The following is a 21,178-nucleotide window of genomic DNA, read 5'->3' on the forward strand; positions in this document are numbered from 1 at the left end:
GGTTCACCTGCCAGAGCTGCATTAGCTAGGTTTGCGGTAAGCGGGCGGAAAAGGACGGTGAAGAACTGCGGCGAAGAGGAGAACGCGAGCGTCGAGCTTGCGAGGATGACGAACGGTTGGCAACACGAACAGTTGCACCGGGGTCAACATGCGACTGGTCGGGCCGAGGTGAGGAATAACGAGGGGCATAGTCTCCATGGCGGTCGAAGTAGGTGAACAGATGAGATGGCGTCAACGTTCGGCTTCAGCAGTGACGGGAGATGTGGCTAACGCGTGAACAAGTAAAGCAGATGGGGCGAGTGTCATAGGTACGCCATTCATTAGGATTTCGGTCCCGGTATCGGGGTAAGAAACTGGTGTTGGAGGAAGCAGCAGCAATCATTGGAGAAGAAGGTCCGGAATCCGCGGTATATGCGATGCGGCTGCAAGGTATGCCCATATTCGAAACCTCCTGGCGAACAAATAAGTGCTGGCGAGCCTAAATAAGTGTTAAATTAGCCGGGGTATTGTCAGGCGCTTTGCGATATCGAGGCTGCGGGAGTCAATGCCCCATGTTCTGGCAGGCGACTTGGATAAAAGTACTATCGTTGGTATGTGGTCGAATTGTCGGACGATCCACACAGAAGGAGCTAGCGGCCATGTTCGGCAGCCTGTCTAAACGGTGACAAATGCGCCTTGTTTCATTCGCTCGAAACGTCGGCACACCTGCCGCACAGAGTCTATGGTAGAAACATCCTTGCACAGCAGCAGGTTGAAGGCATCGTCAGCAATGCCTTTCAGCCCCCCTCTTCCTGCGTGGCGCCAGCCGCGCGTGTTATCTGATTGCTGCGCGCGTTCCCCCGTTCGCCGCTGCTTATACCCCCTTCCTCCCCCCTCTTCCTACGTGGCGGCGAGGGTGCTCTCCGATTGCCGGAACGACGGCTCCCTATCAGCGAATCACGGTGCGTGCATCCCAAGCCGAAACGCAGAGTCACGTTCTCTTCACTCGCTAGCAGCGGCATCAGTCAGACGCTGCTATCTGATCGTCGCGCAACGTTCCTATGCGCTCACGCGCTGCCTCCCGCGACTTCCCGATAACTTAATTGCTCTCTTCATATCTCCGACCACAAAGCTTCTTTTATGACAGCCAAGAACTGTTAGTGGAGTGTTTCTTGAAGGAATACCTGTGAAAAATAAAAAAAAATAAAGTTGTCTGTAATTGTACATACGTGTCCTGCTCGAAATCTTCGGCTCAATCTATCGAAAAGGTGAAACAGCTGATGAGCTGCGCTCAAATTTCGCATTAGGCAGTAACGTAATCGTCGGCAATTTTTTCACTGAATTGTTTCTTTGCCTGGTAAAGAAACGTTAGTAGGTCAGAAACAGCTCTCTTGCGTACTTCTCCGTTCCTCTCCTACTGCGGGCGGCTTGAAACAGTCGACGTCTCTCTTCCGCGACTCTTCATCGCCCGTGTGGATGTGCGAGTTCGGGAGCGGAGGAAGTTTGCTCAGCCCGTGTCGCCGTACACCTCCTTTCCACATCAATCCTCGTCGGAATCCCCCGTGTGAATCCTGGTTAAGAAGATTACAAGGTGCGTTAACTCTCCTCCACGCTCGCACCTTGTAATGTATTGACAAATTCTGCCCGTCATTTATCAACGAGAAGACTGCGCCTACCTCACTGCTTTTATTGCCGCCAAGCCTACCATTTCAGACAAGTAGTTCGCTGCTCCTCTCGGTGTTATTCTTTGCGAAGAATAGCTAAATTACTATTCGACCCAAAATTGCAGTCATGAATGCGTCTCTCATAGCCTGAGTTGCTTTGGGACGTTAAACCCCACAAACCAACCAATTGTAGTCGTGAATTGTCGCAGAACGACAAGTATCGAAACGCAAAGGTAATCCTCTCTTTCACTACAGATGTGAACCATTGCCTCACTTTCGCAAACTGTGCATAATATATTGCGAGACATAAAGTACAAATTCAACGGGAAATTTGTGATATTGCCCCTTATGCAGTGACACTTCGCACTGCATATAAACAAATCTGCAGGGTATCGTGCACGTAATTTGCTGTGCAGACAAAACGCACTTCCTAACCGTATAGTTGCATATTAGACAAAACTGAAGGCAACACTTTCCAACATACGGTTAGTGAAGTTGTTTTGCAGTTGCAGGGCAGATGCGACGGTAAGCTTTGATTTATGGGCTGTAGCACACCAATGCGACTGAGGCTATGAGCGACGCAATAGTGGAGGGGGCCAGAATTAGCGACCAAGACGGATTAGTACCACATGGGTATTCTGCTTTAGCCTTCATTGAAAAGCGGGCGCCACGAACGGGATTTCATTTAGCATCCTTGGGCGCAGCAGTCGAGCGCCTACCCAAAGAACCACGATAGTTAGCCGTGACGGTATGGTTCCACGTTTAAGCCACTCTATATAAACGGCTGTTGTGAATAATAAAGCTTAACTAAAACCACTTTTCATCTAAGAGAAAGCCTGCTGGTCATGGACTGGTTAAGGCACAGCTGGGCGACTTGCTTGTTCCGTCCTATTACACGCTAGCTCTGATAAACAAGGTGGCGCTGCCTATCTGAATTAGGTGCACCTCCAGGTTACCGCGGGCTCCCCACTGGCTATATATTTCGTCTGTGTATTGTGCTCGCCGTTTATGGATCACCTCTTTATTACTGTGTTTTTGAAGTGCTTTTTGCTTTTTTCCAGATGTATTCATTGGAGAAATTAAAACCTACACTGCAGACTCAGAACCTGGTGAGCTACGGCATTGTAATTCTGCACTACATTAGGTTTTTGACAAGGTCTAATACACTGACTCTGTTCAAGTCATGTATTTGTCATACGCGCCCAGTTTTGAAGCAAATGACCGTAGCTGCTATACTAGTGAAATTGGGAATATTGGAATAGTTAGTCTAGTAATTAGTTTGAAGAGCACATGTATAGCATCTCAGTCGTGAAATACCAGTTGGTGTCCCAAAAGGCTGCCTAGAATAAAATCTGAATAAGTGGCAATATTTAAATAGCCTAAATATACTTAATATACCAAGTTAAAATAATTATACCCGATTGTTTATAATTGCATTTTGTTTCTGTATAATTGCGTTGCATTTTCAAAATATTTTAAAGAATTAAAAGCAAGCTTGATGTTTTGAAAAAAAATCGAAATTTGAGCATCATTTTCTTATTGCACCTAATATTCACTTTTTTGCAAATCAATTCAAACGCTACATTCACAATTCTCTCAAATGTATTTAGAGACTGGAATGGATAGTAATACATACGCAGGTATAATCAAGTTTTGTCCCTTTCTGGAGTTTGAGGTCGCGTATTATACGTCGCTCTTCCTCTCTGCCATTATTGGAGAATAGTGAAGGCTTTTCGTGCTCCTGACAACTGAAAAAAGTTTAATTTCGTCTGTTATGATGATGTTAAACCTCCAGGTTTTATCGGCATTTTTTTTTTAAGCTCCTCAAATAGAATGTTGGTCGCTAGTATTAGCACAATGTCCCTAGCTAAGCCAAGAAACCCGTGTGCATCGGTGATGTAGACGCTAGCCTCAGCCGCTCATCCAAGAAAAAGCCAAATCCGGGAAGTGGTGAAAAGACGCGCGCGGCTTCCTCTGTCGGAGACGCCGATGCATTGTGAGGGGGATAATCATTTCGAGTCCCTGAATGGGAAAATGGTGCCCCCTTTAGGTCGCATTCACATAAGGGCACGACCGGTGCAGCACGCTGAGATGGCGCTAATCGCTACCATGTCGGAGCGGCGTATGGAACGAATGATAAAACAACCGCGAGGCGTATCGAATTGAGCAGGTGACCTTGGTGGACGGCCGTAATGAACCTCCAAGGATGTCCTAGCTCATTCGGGCCGAAGAAGGACTGGAAATGAGCGTCTTGAGGAGTTCCCACGGGATTGGTGAACTGCGACAAGGAAGTTAACATTGACGGACAGAACTTACTACCTTTGTATCGCAGCGACGACTGGTCGGTAATGTGTCAGATGACTAATCTCAGGAGACAACCGGGCAGAGGAATCCCCGGAAAGCATGGGAAAGGGTAAGTAAGTCTATCTGGTAGCAGAGAGAGTTTTCTGCTGGACTGGAAGGGCTACCGGGCGGGGCCCACAACGGGGTGAGCAAATCGAGTGGTGATTGCCTCAAAGGAAATTTGCACATTTGAAGAGAATTTGTTGTTCTTTACTAGATAGGCGTGTCACGTGTTATGAACTAGTGGTGTTTCGTGTTTGCAGTAACTGATTGTAGGAAGATGCGGGCAGAGCTTAGGAGTCGGTAAAACCAAGCCTAAAAGCCAAGAAAGTGTCCTGAGCTGGGTTTAGATGCTCTGCATCGTAGTCCGTGCCGAAAAGGCACTATTTCTCTGTCGACCAGATCCAACTAGCACATCTATTGCAAATATTGTTACGTCCAGAGATAAAGACGAGGGAAGATGGGCTCGAAGAAGAAGCGGCTCGTACTGGGACGCGCAAGTGGACACAGCTGGTTCTTCGACGTTCGTCTTGCAACAAATAAAACCTCGCTCTAACATCTTGGTTAGAGGCGCTGGGTAAACATTCACCAGAAACCTGAACACGCATTAATAGCTTGAACCACGCGGAAATCGCCGTCTTTCTGGCCTGCAACCATCTCTACCTCTGATTTCTGTTGACAGCGACGCTCCGAGGGTGGGGCCTAGCAGTACACAGGAGCATAACCGGGTACCGTATTCGTTCACGGGCTCCTCCAGCGAAGCCTTAGATGTGTGGCTTACTGATGACCACCGGGTGAGCCGTGGCAATAAGTGGGACTCTTCCGCCCAGCTACCTAACGTGATCTTCGCACTTAACGGCACATCCCTAATGTGGCACGACAACTGCGAGGACACTTTCATCACATGGGACTGCTTTGTAGAAGAGATAAACAAGTGATTTGTAGAATCTGACGGGTAGAAGAAGCGAGCTGAACAAGCGCTCTCTCAAAGATCTAAACTTCCTGAGGAAACATGCACCGAGCATACTGAGGAAGCCGAAAGTGTGCAAGCTTGTCTCTCCTGGATTGACGGAAGATAACAAGTTGACCATCTTTTGGACAAGTCTGCTGAAGATATCTGTAATTGTCTTATCGGGAAATCAAGCCTTGACTCAGTGGCTGACGTGATCCAGCATTGCCGCACGTTCCAGACAATATAATGCGTCGGATAACACCCAAGCTCGAACGTTGGGCTGGCTTGAAGTTGGTGGCCGCTGTTGTCGCTGCTAAGATGACATCGTCTGGCGATGTAGCCTCCAAGATCTGTCAGATCTTTCGCGAAGATGTGAATCATTTGAACTAGCTTGGGGCTCCTCAGCGCTGCCCCGTCGCATTCGCCGCGTCCAGAGCCTAGAACCGCCTTCAATGCAACGGACATTGGTAATTCAGCGTACGTCGATAAATATTGGGGACCGCAGAAGCTGCGGCAGCGAAGCATACCGACGGAACCCCAAGGAAATGAACCCACTACTACCAGCCGACACATATCCGATATGAATACAGTCGACGTGACGCTCGGAGTGGCGACTACTTGCCCGCGCCAGCTTTTCCTGACCTCCTGTGTGCTATCGATGCGGCCAACCTAGCCACAACTCACAATCATGCCCTCGCCACCAAGCATCTTGTTACGACTCCAGAGAACTATCCTGAGCAACAGGATTAGATCCTGGCTTTTATCAGCGTTTACACTACCCTCCTGATTCCAGGGACTCATGGTAAGCGCCGTTGCAGGATCTTTCTCTGGCATCGAACAGGAGCATGATACCTCGCGCCGTTCTCCATCACCCCGGCGCCGCTCACCGTCGCCGGAAAACTGGTCGGCGCGACAGATGGCGTGAGGTTGCTGGACGTTCGCGGCTGGAAGAGATACTCCTGCATGTTATGGAACAATATCTGCGTATAGGTTTATGGTGTGCCTGTTATGGCTTTACTTAATAGCGGGGCCACCATATCTGTAATAAGTGCGGCATTTAAGCGTCGCCTCCGAAGAAAAATGTTATTTAAGTGGGACAAAAGTATTCAGTTCTGTGGCGTGAGTTGCGAACCATTGCCGTCTGTTGGGGAGTGCAGTGTTAAAGTTTCTTTGGGTGGTGATGTATTCCGTTCGGAAATGGCAGTGCTCACCCGATCAACACACGACGTCATCCTTGGTCTCGACGTTTCAAAGATGTGTGGTGCCTATGTCAACTGCCAAACTGGTGAGCTTAGCGTCGGCAAATTTGTTACTCCTGATCTGATGGCTGATGTAGTGATGTGAGTGCGTTTTTTGTTTCTGAAGAGACCGCTGTGCCTACATCTTCGGCTGTATCATGTATGTGTGCAGGTTGCCTGCCACGACGTCACCCTCGACATGTCTGAGGCCACTTAGGAATCGATGAATCTCACCTGAATCAAGAAAAATGTGTTGATTCATAATGCCATTGTGCCTTTTACCAAAGACCACGCTGCGGTCTGTGAAGTTAACTACTTTGCTCTACCGAATGTTTTGTTTATGGAGCAGATTTGAAACTTGCATCCAGCAGTACCGAGCCGCCAATATCTGTTGACTTGGTTACCGATGCCATAAAGAAAGCAGTAACTTAATTCCAAGATGAATCGCGATTGCTCCGTATGATTGGCCCCTCCCTCGAAACAAAGCAGCGACATGCACTGCTGGACATTCTAGAGCTGCAATCTTCCTTTTGTGACTTTTCCCAACTAGGCGGCCCATCTTTAATTCCTGCTTCACGTATCGTACACAGGATCGATACTGCCGCCTCGCATGTGATTTGACAAAAGCCCTACCGAGTGTCACCATCTAAACGAAACGTAATAAACTAACAAGTGAAGAAGATGTTAACGGAGTGTGTTAGCTAAGGGTCGTCGAATCCTTGGGCTGTACCCGTGATTCTTGTCAGGAGAAGGACGGCACATGGCATTTTTGCTTTGACTATAATCGTCTAAATGCGTTCACTAAGAAAGCCGGTTACCATTTTCCCCGTATAGACGACACCATTGACTGACTATTTTCTGCCTTCTACTTTTCCACCGCTCACCTCAGATTGGGCTACTGACAAAAACCTGTCCATCCGGCCGACAAAGAGAAACTGCATTTATTACACCATATAGCATTTACGAACTCAATGTGATACGATCAGCCTCTGCAATGGACCCGCCACCTTCGAACGATTCATGGACACGATACTACGCGGTTTAAAATGGGCGGTGTGTATGTATTACTTGGATGACATCATGATTTTCGAGAAGTCGTTCAGTGAGCACAATGACCGTTTAGCTCTTGTACTGGACTGCATGCGCAAAGCTGGCCTCGTGCTGAACTGAAAAAAAGTGCCGTTTTGGGGCATGCCAAACGCTTGTTCTCGGACATCTCGTCGATAAAGACGACGTCACAACTCATCCCGCAAAGAGAGAAGTGATGTCCTCCTTCAAGCCACCCCACTTCGACAAAAAACTACTGAGTTTCCTGGGTGCGTCTTCGTACTTTCACCGTTTTATTCACCATGTTGCTTATATCGCACACCGCCGGACAAGCTCCCTTTATAAAGATGTAGCTTTTGAGTGGACATCTGAGTGCGACTCTGCCTTCCGCCACTTGAAATTTCTTCTGATATCGCAGCCTGTTCTCCGCCACTTCAATCCTTCAGCGCCCACAGAAGTCCACATCGAAGCAAGCGGTGTCGAAATTGTCGCAGTCCTTGTTCAGCGCTGCGACAACAAGGGGCACGTCGCGGCGTACGCGAGTCGCTCCCTTAGTAAGCCTGACCGGAATTATACTGCAACGAAAGCCAAATTACTCGCGGTCCTTTTCGCCACACAACGCTATGACTAGTATATTTACTGACGCCCGTTGACCGTTGTCACAGATCACGTGTGGCCGCCTTGCATCATTGGCCCCGCGGTTACAAGTGTATGGATTCACAGTCACATAAAAAACGACGTAAGCATGCTGACACAGACTGTCTTTCTCACCTGCCTCCTCCTACGACGGAGATTGACGCCGAAAATTTCGAGAACTACGTCGCGTGCGTATCCTCACGCTTATACAAGAACAGCAAATGGTTCCCACCTTGAAATTTCTCTTCGCAGTGGTTCAAGTTTTGTCAGGTGGACACAAATTTTTTGTTCGTGATCGCCTGCTCTGAAAGAAAACCAATTCCTTCACAGGCCCCCGCTACATCCAGGGTCTTTCAAAAAGCTATACCATCATATTTTACAAGTCATTCATGAGGACCCTAGTTCCGGGCATCTTGGAACTCTTGTTGCGACTGTATGAAGAAGGAAAATAAAATATCCGGGCCTGCTACTGGCTTTGTAGCTGAGCCACCTCCGCTGCCTCTTGCGGGACAGAAGGTAAAATTGAGAAGAAATAAAAAGGAAAGAGAGAGAGAGAGAGGAAGACGTGCATCGCAGCAGCAGTTGTCCATGACCGAAGCGGTGGCGGGAGCAATCACGGCCTACAACCCATCTTGGAACAGCAAGTACGCTCCACGACGAGAACGCTCCGCCACTCCCAGAAACGCTTCTGTTCGCCAAAAATGCGAACTACTCAGCTGAACGTCATCAGCTGCACCCAATATCAGCGCTACACACGTCCCATACGCGTGGCAGCGGGGCAACTTCACCCCAGCACACCGCTCTGTGCACCATTTGAGCAAGTGGGCGTTGATCTCCTTGGCCCCCTTCCGCTATCCCATAGCGAAAACAGCTGGTTGGTTGTTTGTGTGGACTACCTAACTCCATATCGCGAGATGGCAGTCATTCCACTGCCAACGCGTTTCACGTCCCTGCTTCATGTTCCGGGTAATAGTTCTTCGCCACGGACCACCATGAGTTATTGGCGACCGTGGTCGCTAGTTTACCGCCGACGTAGTGGACGAGATGCTCCATTTATGTGCCTGTCAGTTTCCGCATTCATCGCCTTATCATCCCCAAACCAACAAACTAACTGAACGCCTCAACCCTACGATCACTAACATACTGTCCATGTACGTCAATACAAATCATAAGAACTGGGACAGTGTCCTACATTCATTATCTGCGCTTTCTATACCGCCCATCATGAGACGACATGCTTTAGCACATTCTTTCTGTTCTACGCTCGCCACGATATATATTGGACACCATTCTCTCGTTTTCTGCCAGTGGTGATGAAGATCCCTCGGTAGTCGAGACAATTTGTTTTGCCGAAGCAGCCCACCGGCTTGTCCGCCTTCGCATCATAGCCTCTTAGGATCGCTCGAAAGCATGGTACAATGCCCACCACTGCCACGTTATTTACGAGTCTGGAGATTTCGTCTTGCTGTGGCTGCCTATCAGGAAGTGAGGTCTGTTATACAAGCTGCTGTGCTAGTACAATGGAACATTTGTCATTCTTACCTAACATAGCGAGCTTACTTATCGCATCACTCGCCTCACCAAAGCGGCCTTCGCTCTGCAAAAAGTGAGGTCGCGCACGTAGGTCGTTTAAAGCCTTACCGATTACATTCTTAAGTCGCCGTCAGGGGAAGTATGACCCCCAGAAAGAGAAACAAGAGAAGATGAGGCCGACGAAGAAGCGGCTCGTGCTTAGACTTGCAATTGGACACAGCTGGGTCTTCAACGTTCATCCTGTGGCGAATAAGTAGTCCTGTAAATAAAACCTGTAAATTCTTTTTTATATAAAGTTTCCAGTTTCTCGTCATAACAACTGTAATCAAGTATTCGCTATGACGTTTCGTATAGGGCGCTTCTAGCGCAAGCAACTTCCTCGACACGTTCACCGTACCTTACGGAGCACCCCAGGTGCAAAGGTATCAAAGATATCAAGAACCAAGAGACACAACGTACGGATCACTACTGGCAAAGTATGTAACAGCGCTAAGACGGTGGCAAAATACAGAAATGAAGATACTTGTGTTGATCTGCACATGTTTGATGTCATGAACCAGAATGAGTAAAGTATAAGTCCTCTGTAATTTGATTTGCAGCATTTTAAACACTTCTCAACAAGTTCCATTCCGATGGACAGATGCTCAATAATATGCTCTTAGCTCGTTTATGAATTGACACCACAGGAGCTGCCAAAGAAACATTGAACGAGACGTAACTGCATTACGCATTGATACTAAGATGGCTTCTAAAGATTTCCCTAATTTTCTTTACTTTTAGTACATGTTAAAATATACTAAACGTCCCTTCAAGGGGAGCGAATCGGGTTCTAGAACGGTTGATTTTATTCTGTACATGAGATTTTGTTCCGTGTATTTTACATCATGTCATTCAGATGGCTCTTTCATGACGCTCTTTTTGCTACCACTGAACGTGCGCGCGTACAGACTTCGATACCCTGCTAAAGTTCGCCGAAAGCTCTTTGTTTTTGGCTGACATGTGGAAGAATGAACGTTCATTATGTAAAAAAGGTGCAAAGAACAGCGCGAATAGCTAACATTTCAACATACTGCGGTTGGGCTGTAATATCCATAATATTTGGATGGTCTGAATGCGAAATCGAAATCCTGAACCTCTAATCTCAGCAGAACACATTTTTATCAGATGATGCTGAAGCTAAGGGCTTTTGCAATGAAAGTGACTTCCTACACCACTGGTTTCTATTATTCATGCGTGACCTTACCTAGTAAATGTAATAATATATGTCAATTGTAATCAGTTCGTTTGGGGCATGATGTTTAGAATTGTGTAAGGGCTTCCGTGCAGTTGATGACTGTTTACATTGCAAATTATTGCTGCAAATACCTTTCTCCTGCATGTACACACATTGAATATAGCTATGGCAGAAATCAAATATAATGAATTAATGGAAATTGCAGCGAAATACTAAACCAAGCTTTGAGCACTGTGATGCGATCCAGCAGTGCTCTTGAGCAGAAGATGTATTTATTTGTTGCATTTACTGATGAGATACTTTCTCGACAAATGGACGGCGTCGGGGTTTTGTTTACGCAGTGAGTGTATAATCGCTAAAAATTCAGACAGTTGAAACCCAATGTACATACCAAACATAAAGCTCTAACCTGGCTGACGGTACAGCTATTCCGTTCAGTTGTTTGCCTACCAGACCATCTGGCAGTGTGCTTTGCAGTGTTCCAATGAACGGTGAATGGTAAGGTTCGAATGAAGCGGTACATACATCAAATTGCGTCGAATAGTAGGTATATTAAGGGCCCTATTTACCAACACACTGCTCATTTAAAGAACTCGACTAACGCGTTTGGATTTGGTTTTAGGCATTAATTGCTTCCAGCGCTTTTTTTTTTGGGGGGGGGGCGGAATTAAGATGACGTAAAGCCAAAACTGGCTACTAGACACTGAACAGCAATGTCTCGTCATCCGGATATAGAAACCTTATCAACGGGCCCCGAATGACATGCAACGACAATAGTTATCCGACGGTCCAGCAAGGGAAGGGGGCTGCGTGCGACAACAAATACCGCGCAATTTCAAATGTTAGAACCACGATTCACGCAGACAGTATAACACTATTTTACTGTGGCGTCTACTTGTGGTCCTTCTCCTTTGACAGGAAGATATTACATGTTCGAGTAGAACTTTAAGGCGCAAACTTCTTGTCAAGCCTGCATCACACCATGGCCACGTAGGTTTCAGAATCATCCCGCATCTGAATGCCGTACCCTAGCAAAAGCTGCTTCAGCTATGAAATGGAGCCTGAGGACTACAGAGGTAGGAACACTTGCGAAAAGCAAACGTCTTGGGAGGTTTATGCCAATGTAGATGATTGCTCTTCCAGGCCGACAAGGAGCTTTGCTCGTAACCATTTCATGCTTACAACCATTCTCTACTGATCGAGATGCAGTAATCTTTAGTTTGGCGAGACCGATGTGGCCGACGGGGAAATCCCACGAAGCGTAGTGATGCAGAAGAACACATGGTGTCATAGAAGGTCTTTTATGACACATGCAAGAAATTATTTGAGACTGGGCTGAATGAAAGAAAAACTCAGAGCGGGCTGCCGCCAGCCAATGCATATTTAATAAATAGAAACAAGGCTTGGTGGCAGGAACAAATCATATTAGGCATGGAATATTTTCAGCTCCCCTTATCAGCGGATATGTGCTGTCATCAAGTTAAAACCAAGACTAAGATTTAGGCACCAATTGCCGGTCATCCGAGCATTGATCTTCAGAGCAATGCAATGGGAACATGCTAGCAACTGTCGAGAATTAACCAGTTAAATTCTCCACACCTTAATCATTCATATACAATAGGCACAGAGTTAACAATTTTTTGGGCAAAGCAAAAATTTGGTATTCTCAACCTAGAGTTTGTTCTGGTTCGAAATTGTTCAAAACTATTGCTGAGGCTAAAGTGACAATTGCCAGTTGAATTGTGAAGTCATAATATTGTTACATATAGGCCATTAGGCCATCGCAGCAGGCAGAGGACGAATGTCACCAACAGAGACAGAATACGAAGTGATAGCAATAGTTCGGGCTAGGAGAAGGTTGGCACTGCTGTGTTTCTATGTGCTGTGTCATCAGCTGCAGTGCTTCTTGGACTAATCTGGCCACGATATCATCTTGGTGGCGGAGTCTAAAGATTACCGTGTGCACAGATAATTCCATTTAAGCAGATAAAACTGGAATAGCACAGTGGCCGCCACCCACCTAGGATCACAACGTCAACGGCCAATATGGCCTCCGAGGCAGCCCTTTACCACCGCAGCAAAATCAGCTCAGCCAATCGTCCTCACCAAAATTCGCCATCTTCTCATCTTTATTTGCGAAGACAACCCAGATGTTGACGATGGCTGCATGAGTACGAGCGCTGCAGCAGGAACAACCAACTGGGCTGCGACCATCATGCTGGCTAACCTCATTTTCTATTTGATGGGAACAGCTCACAAGTGGTTCCAAAACCACGAACAAGAGCTGGTGACTTGGGAAATCTGCACGCGCAGGCTTCAGGACTTGTTCGGGAAGCCCATCGGGCGCGACCTCCAGCGAAAAAAAACTTTCGTCTCGCGCCCAATTCCCGACTGAGTCCTACCTTGCCTACATTCAGGGCGTGCTCGCGTTGTGCCGCAAGATTAACAGCTCCATGCTGGAAAGTCAAAAGGTATGCATATCCTCAAGGGTATCGCAGATGACGCTTTCAACATCCTCTTCGGCATCGATTCCTCTACCGTCGACTTGGTGCTTCAACCCTGCCGAAAATTCGAGCATTCTAAAGGACGAGGTCTAGTGCATCGCTTTGAGCACCTTCCAAATACGACAGCTACATCATCCTGCAATGATCTGGCCTCTCTGCAACAGCTTTCTCACTCCCCTACCATGACTCGGATCATCAGGCGAGAACTCAAGGCCTTAGCTCCTGCACCACTCCCATCTCCACTGCCCGGCACCTTGGCCATGATACAGGCTGTTGCCCGCCAGGTACGTGCCAACGCTGGTCTCTTCTCCACCCTCGTGCCACCCTCGTCACCATTGCTACCTGTTCCTATAGTGGCTGTTGCAATCACTAGCCAAGCTCCAGAGTCACTATCTTAGTCGCAATCCTGCAGAGTGGTGCACCTCAGACGACAGGCCAATTTGTTTTATTTGCTGCCGGGCCGGCCATACTTCACGTTATTGCCGCAGTCATACCTTCCCCATCCCTCGTTTCTATTACAACGCTGACCGTCGGTACAACTATGGACCTCAAAGCTTCCTTTTCCAACCTGTAGAGCTTTGCTCTGTATATGATGGACCTGGACACTTCCCTCCTCACCCAGATGAACCTCGCACCGAAGTCGTCTCAAGTGTCCGTCGCTCCAGCCGATCTCCATCTACAAGGCCTCGTCGCTCCCGTTCACCGGTACCTCGTTGCAGCTCCTCCCCATTATGCGCCGGAACCTAGTCGAGGAACTAGCGAATGCCGCTCCCGGGAGTGACGCTGCATTATCGACGCAGACTGTAAACTCGGTAGTAACCTGCGCACTCAGACGTAATCTCGTTGGCTTACTTGTTGAAGGAGTTCTAGTTTCTGCCCTCATTGATTTTTGTTCTCAGCTCCTCGCCACGCCGATGCCTCAAGAACGACCTCACACCCGCTACCTCATACACCGTTCGTATAGCTGATGGCAACACAGCTACAGTGATTGGTATGCGTACTGCGAGAATTAGCATTCCCGACCGCCATATCGCTGTGGTAAATACAGTCCTCACCAGTTGCCCTCAAGACGTTATATTAGGTCTCGGCTTTTTAACTGCACACTCTGCTCTCATTGACTGTTCATTTTGACTATTCATCTAAACCTGCCATACTGCCCTGACGAACAAGGTCCTCCAACTACAACGATCCATTTGCGCTCCGCTACATTTACTCGCCTACCTCCAGAAGCTGCTGTTTACGTGCTAATGTTGCCTTTTCCCTCCGTTCCTGATGGTGACAACGTTGTTTGCCCCATAATGATGGGACTGTACAGCATGGAATAGCCCTCCCTTACAATATTGTGCACAGAGCTAAAAACCACTCTGATATTTCAGTCTTTAACTTAAGCTTTTTCGTGCAAGGGCTTCCTGAGGGCATTTCTATTGCCGCATTGACCTCATTGTCTGACTTCAATGTGTCTGCTATTTCCCTGACCCTAATGCTGAAGCGCCGCCTCGACCTGCACCATCTCCTCCTCTTCAGCCCCACATATCACCAATTGTTGCTCCTGACTTGCGTCATGATCGTGTGCTAACACTAACAAGCCATTTAACTTCATATAGTGATATATTTAATTTTTGTGACCCCCCTTGAGTCAAACGTCTCTAGTTACTCACCGCATCAATACCGGAGACGCCAGCCCAATTTACAAAAAACATTACCGAGTTTTCATTTTTAAACGTCGCGTCGTACAAAAGGAAGTAGGCAGGATATTGGCAAGTGACATTATAGAGCGTTCGAGCAGCCCCTGGGCGGGCTTGTTAAAAAGAAAGTAAATACCTGGAGGTTCTGCGTTGATTACGGACACCTCAATAGGTTACAAAAAAGGACGTTTACCCCTGTCGAGGAGGATGCCCTCGACATCTTGCACGGTGCCAGTTATTTCTCTTCGATTGATATTCCTTCCGGTTATTGACAGATCGCAATCGACTAACGGGACGGAGAGAAGCTCTCCTTCGTCACTCCCGATGGCCTCTATCAATTCAAGGCGATGCCTTCTGGCCTGTGTAATGCCCCCGCAATATTTGAGCGCGTGATGGAGTCTCGTGTACGCGGTTTCAAATGGACGACATGCTTATGTTATCTCGATGACGTCATTGTATTTTCTTCGACCTTCGAGAGCCACCTTCACCGCCTCGATGCATTCTTGGAGTCTTCCGAGGAGCTGGCCTTCAGCTGAACTCAAAGTGTAGCTTCGGCCGACATGAAGTCAAGGTTCTCGGACACTTGGTCGATGTCCGTGGCAATCAATCCGACCCCGACAAAATTCGTGCTGTGAGTGCGTTTCCTACACCCCGCTGTACCAGGGACGTGCGCAGTGTTCTAGGCTTTCCAAATTTCGGCGGTTTGTCCTCAGCTTTGCGGAGATGGCTCGTCCACTCAATATTCTTCCGAGGAACAACGTTCCTTTTTGCTGGGGCAAGAACTAATCTCAATCCTTGTCTGCGCTGATTGCAGCCCTCACCAACCTGCCCGTTCTGCCACACTTCAGCCCCTGAGCCCCAACGAAGCTACGCACTGACGCCAATAGTCACGGTATTGGTGCCATTCTCGCCCAACAGCAGATGGGTCACACTCTCGTCATTGCTTATGTCAGTCGCCTATTTCTACGGCTGAGTGAAAATATTCGATCAAAGTACGTGAGTATTTAGCCCTCGTGAGGGCCACTAGTAAGTTTCGCCCTTATATGTTTGGCCGCCTGTTCTCTGTCATCACCGACCACCACGCCGTATATTAGCTTACTACGCTGAAGGACCCTACTGGACGACTGGGGCGTTGGACTTTGCGTCTTCAGGAATACACTTTTCCTGTCGTCCACTAGAGCAGCCGGCTGACTAATGCCGACTGCTTGTCCCGCAACTCGGTAGATCCGCCGACTGAAAGCGAGTGCGACAATGACACCTGTGTGTTGCCCATCTCTGGCCTTTAAAACATTCGCCATGAGTAGCGCTTGAATCCCATTATTAACCACCTTATCCATTATCCATCTTATTCATTTACAACCATTATCAACCACCTTACGACTGACCACCCTGAAGCTACCCCTTCTTCGTTCGTGCTCCACAATGCTCGTAGTTCCCGAACACCTGCGAGCCACCGTTCTTCAGCAGCTGCACGACGCGCCCACAGCGGGCGATGGTGTGTCTCGTACGTACAACCGCGTCCGCCTGCGCTTCTTTTGGCCAGGGCTTTACCGCTCCGTTCGTCGTTACGTGGCTTCTTGTGACCGGTGTCAGCGATGGAAAAAGCCCTCGGTTGTGCCTGCTGGATTCCTGCAGCCGATCGACATCCCGTTTTCCCGAGTTGACCTTGATGTCCTCGGGCCTTTCGCGCTGTCTGCTTTGCGGAATAGATGGAATGCGGTGGCCATGGACTATACTACGCCCTACGCTGTCAGATGAGCAATACCCACCAGGTGTGCATGACGTGGCTGCGTTTCTTCTTCATGACGTCATCCTGCTCCATTATGCGCCGCGCCAGCTGCTCACTGACCGTGGCCGTGGCTTTCTCTCATTCTTGCTCGAGTAGTCGACGAAGTCCTCCGGTACTGCTCCATTAAGCACTATTTCACTACCGCTTACTATCCACCCCCAACGGCCTCACCGAAAGCCTCAACCGCGCGCTCACGGACATGCTGTCAATGTATGAATCGGATGGCCACCATCATTGTGATATTACTTTGCGATTTGTAACGTTCGCGTATAATTCGTCCAGTCAAGTTGCAATGGGCTACTCCCCCTTCTATCTTCTATTCGGTCGCGACCCTTGACTTTCGTTTCACTGCGTGCTGCCTCCCACCACTAAGCCTAGTACCTACGTTCGTGATGCCATCTTCCGAGCTTACGCCGCCCGTGCTATTGCCCGCTGCCGACTGGCTTCCTCTCGAAACCTACAAAATCGACGCCGTGATACTCGTCATCGGGATGTCCACTACTCTCAGGGCTCTCTTGTCTTGCTCTGGATTCCCGCTTGTCGAGTTGGGCTATGTGCGAAGCTCTTGTGGCACTACACTGCCCCCTACAGTGTTTTGGGGCCAGTCACTTCCGCGACATACGAAATCACCCCTGTGCATTCGCCACAACAGTCCCCTTTGCCGCGTACCGATATCTTTCATGTCAACCGAATGAAGCCGTACTACTCCAACTGCAGTTCTCCCATAGTACGCATCGGGACTGCACTTTTAGCAGCGGGGGTAGTGTTACATATATGCAATCGCAGCAGGTAGAAGACGAAGATCAGCAGCAGAGCCAGAAGACGAAGTGATAACAACAGTTGGTGCTAGGAGAAGGTTGGCGCTGTTGTGTATCTGTGTGCAGTGTCATCAGCTGCTGCGCTTTTTGGACTAATCTTGCCACATCTCAATATATGTAGACGACGAAGAAAAATTGTTTCTCTAAACACCTGAAAATTGACTCCTTGCGAATTTTACAAAGAATGGTCTCTTTGAATGCAGCCATTTCAGTGGTAATTTATACATTTTCGCGCCCACTAAGGAAATTTGGTCCATCGACCTGAATATTGCCTGCGTCCGAAATTGGCCGAAATTGCTTTCCAAACTAACTAAAGCATGGACAATTCAGTGAAAAATTCAAAATAAGTTAGCCACTAAAAAATGTCGGCCTTCTTGACAACTTGCGCCCAAAATAATTTGAGTTAGGCCAACTGAATGGTTACTTATGACTCATGGAGTCATCTCACAATTTTAGGGTGAAAGCTCTTAATGGCTCATACTCTCGGCGTGCGATCACACTATAGCTGTCAAATGATGTCATGATAATTTTATCAAGAAAATAAAAATCGCGTCTCCACAGCGAATCGAACATGAATCTCTCGGATCCCCAGCCGAGCGCTTTAATCACGCCCGGGATCGTGAAAAACAAATACTTCTGCTTATGTACCGCGAGGATGAGAGTAGCCTTGATAATGACGCAGATATTAGTGATAGTCACAATGATCACAGTAGCGACGATAAGGGCGGTATATTCAGTTGATAATTATAATGAGATCAAGCGTGATCCATCCTGTGCAGCAGCAACGCTGGGGCGTTTGCATTCTGCCGTGTTGATTCAACAGTGCTCTCAGAAGTTTAGTCTAGCGAACCACCGAAATTGGACTTCTTCCGAATTTCACCAAATGTGCTATTCTATATAATTTGACTCTTGCGAACGATATTGGGGTTGCAAAAATTTTGGTGGGCAAGTCCTAAAATTTGGCAGGATTACCCATTCTATTATCCGTACTTGAAGCAATATAACCTGTTGAATAGAGATGAAAGAAGCGTCTTGCACAAAACAGACGCTTTACAAGTTATGCATCACAGCAGAAGTCTTTTTCGGCCCTGTGGAGAGAGACATAGTAATGCGGCATCTTACGATGGTGACAAGACCGGCACTGCTGCTTATATCGATTCGCGGTTACAGTATAGGCCGTAATTTTGTAGCGATAGCTACGCTAGGCTAGTAGGAGCGTATTTCGCGTAGTCAGGCAGAGGCTAATAGTGCGCATGCGGCTTTACAATGGCAACCAGCTGCGCCGTACAACAGGAGTTCCCCGCTGCGCTCACTACAAAGAAGAAGATGAGGGTGGCTGCCTCCCTGTAGATGCGCGGGCAGATATAGAGAGGAGGATAAAGAAAGTTTGCGCAATGCGCACGTGGGCGCCGCCGTGGAGAACTGACCATGTAGGGCTGAAGATGTCTGCCAGCATCGCATGGGCAAGGCACGAAAGTGAGTTATGCCTAGAACGCCTGCGAACTTTGGTGCGTTCAACGGAACGCTTGCTGCGCTGGATACTACGCTCGTTCCCTCAGCCAAAGCATTGAGAAAAAAAACTTACGTAAAGAGTATACACTCGAGCTGTTTCGCGGCCGAGCGAGTAAGGGTCTGTCCATCCGCGAAGCGGAGTACCGATGTGCGCTTCCACTTCACATCAAAGATAGATAATGTATCATACATACACCGGGTTGCATCTAAGCGTCTCTTTTTCATATAAACTTTGAAGCGGCACCGGTCATATGCCATCGGGTACGCCCACCTCGCAGCGCTTTTAAACGCGTCGCCTTCTTTTGCGGGTAACTTGGTTTATTTTGTCTGAAGAACTGATGTTTGTGTTTCTTGAGCAAAGAATGCTGTTAGCAAGTTGTTTGTTGTGCTGCGTGTACGCATTTTGCAATTCTAACATGGAATACGAGCCGTGACACACTTTTCCCGTGTAGCCACTGTTTGTTTTTGGGTCGTGTTTTTCTGAAGAACGTGTGCATTGTTTCCAATGCGTAAATTGATGAACGTCGCTCGCGAAAACCTACGATTTAAAACACAGCATTTATTGCTGGTTCACCCGTACCATTATCAAAACTTTTATTTAACACAAGAACAGTGTATTGGGCATTTAGGATCGGTTTGGGAACTATGTTTACCTCACTGTATAATCACAATGCCGGTTCGTAAGCACCATTTTTACATGCCGCGTTCCATGTCGTGGTTAAACATTCTCCTTGTGGTCGGAAAAGCGCTGCTGCCTGTTCGTGGCCTGCATTTTTGAGGGCTTCTACTGTTATTAGTCGCGTATTGTAGGCTCCCTGTAATACCTTGATCAGACGGGCAGCGGGCAGTTTTGATCGCCACCGTGCATACTACTATATATTAAGGGTGTTGTGTTTAAATTTTTGAAGCGCCTTTTGCTCAAGGTTGATGTTGTAAAGAAATTTTGCGCAGGCTGCACGCGCATTTTTTCCGCCTTGCTTGTGTCCAGCCGTTGAGGATTCCTTTTGCGTTTTTCTCGCGGGTGATGTTATAGAAGAGAAACACGCAGCAGGTATGCGCATGTGTTTACTTTTCTTTGTGACACTGTGCTACGTGATTTACCATACTTTATTTCTTGTTATGTTTTGTAATATTGTAACGTAACGTTACAGAGAAGGCGCTCTGGCACCGAAGAACACCAACAGCCAGTCAAGGCAGCACAAAAGCGCAGCACCGTATTGCTTCGTCGTCTTTTCCGAATCGCCCGTTCAGATCTTCGTCGTCTATGAATGGCATGTGTCATTGCCCCCCTTCTTGGCAGCATCGCCTCGATGCTGCAAATGCTGCTTGATGCGATGAGCTGCCAGATAGTATGCTAGGTTGGTATGGGATACCACAGCACAAAACGGGGCGCCATCAGTCTCAAGATTAGTCAGCGGGGCGATCGTGGTAGGGTTTCATCCGGACGACGTGCACAACATCAGTGAACTTGCGTCGTCTGCGGCTTGAGGGATCTTGGGTCGCGGATTCAACTTCATAAGTAACGTCGCTGAGGTGGCGGAGGACACGGTATGGGCCGAAGTACCGACGCAGCAATTTTTCAGAGAGCCCACGATGACGAACGGGCGTCCAAATCCAGACATAGTCTCCAGGCTCGTAGGCAGCGAAGCGCCGTCCCTTGTTGTAACGGTCAGCGTCTAGTTGCTGTTGTAGGTATATGCGCTGTCTTGCCAGCTGCCGCGCTTCTTCCGCACGCTGAGTAAAACTAGCAATGTCCAGGTCAAGCTCATGTTCGTCGTCGGTTTACACGGGCAGCATTGTATCCAGTGGAGTGGTCACTCGACGGCCGAAGACAAGCTCGAAGGGTGTGAGCCGCGTCGTCTCCTGAAGTGCCGTATTATATGCGAACGTGGCATATGGGAGGATTTGATCACAGGTCTTATTCTCTATATCCACGTACATAGACAGCATGTCGGCCAGAGTTCTGTTTAGCCGTTCCACCAAGCCATTAGTTTGCGGGTGGTATGCCGTGGCCCGTCTATGGCTAGTATGTGTAAGGTTCAGTACAGCCTTAGTCAGGCGGGCCGTAAAAGCTGCCCCTTGGTCGGTAATGATAACAGCCGGAGCGCCATGAGGCAACACGATGTCGTGGACAAAAGCTCTGCTACTTCAGTGGCAGTTCCATTTGTGAGCGACGCGGTTTCAGCATATCGGGTCAAGTAGTCTGTCGCGACAACAATCCAACGCTTTCCATTAGTTGACTTC

General features: G+C 48.0%; 1 protein-coding gene across 2 annotated transcripts in view; it reads left to right on the forward strand.

Moving 5' to 3' along the window:
• Positions 1-21,178, forward strand: part of LOC146194714 (uncharacterized) — a 361,541-nt gene that overhangs the window by 96,956 nt on the left and 243,407 nt on the right. For both annotated transcript variants that reach the window (XM_084597512.1, XM_084597513.1), the window contains exon 8: positions 2,705-2,752. In XM_084597512.1, coding sequence (XP_084453638.1) covers positions 2,705-2,752 — 48 coding nt within the window. The remainder of the gene's footprint in view (positions 1-2,704; positions 2,753-21,178) is intronic.

Source organism: Amblyomma maculatum, chromosome 3 (assembly GCF_055883805.1).
Source record: "Amblyomma maculatum isolate TAMU_Amacu chromosome 3, ASM5588380v1, whole genome shotgun sequence".
Taxonomy (NCBI): Eukaryota; Metazoa; Arthropoda; class Arachnida; order Ixodida; family Ixodidae; genus Amblyomma; species Amblyomma maculatum.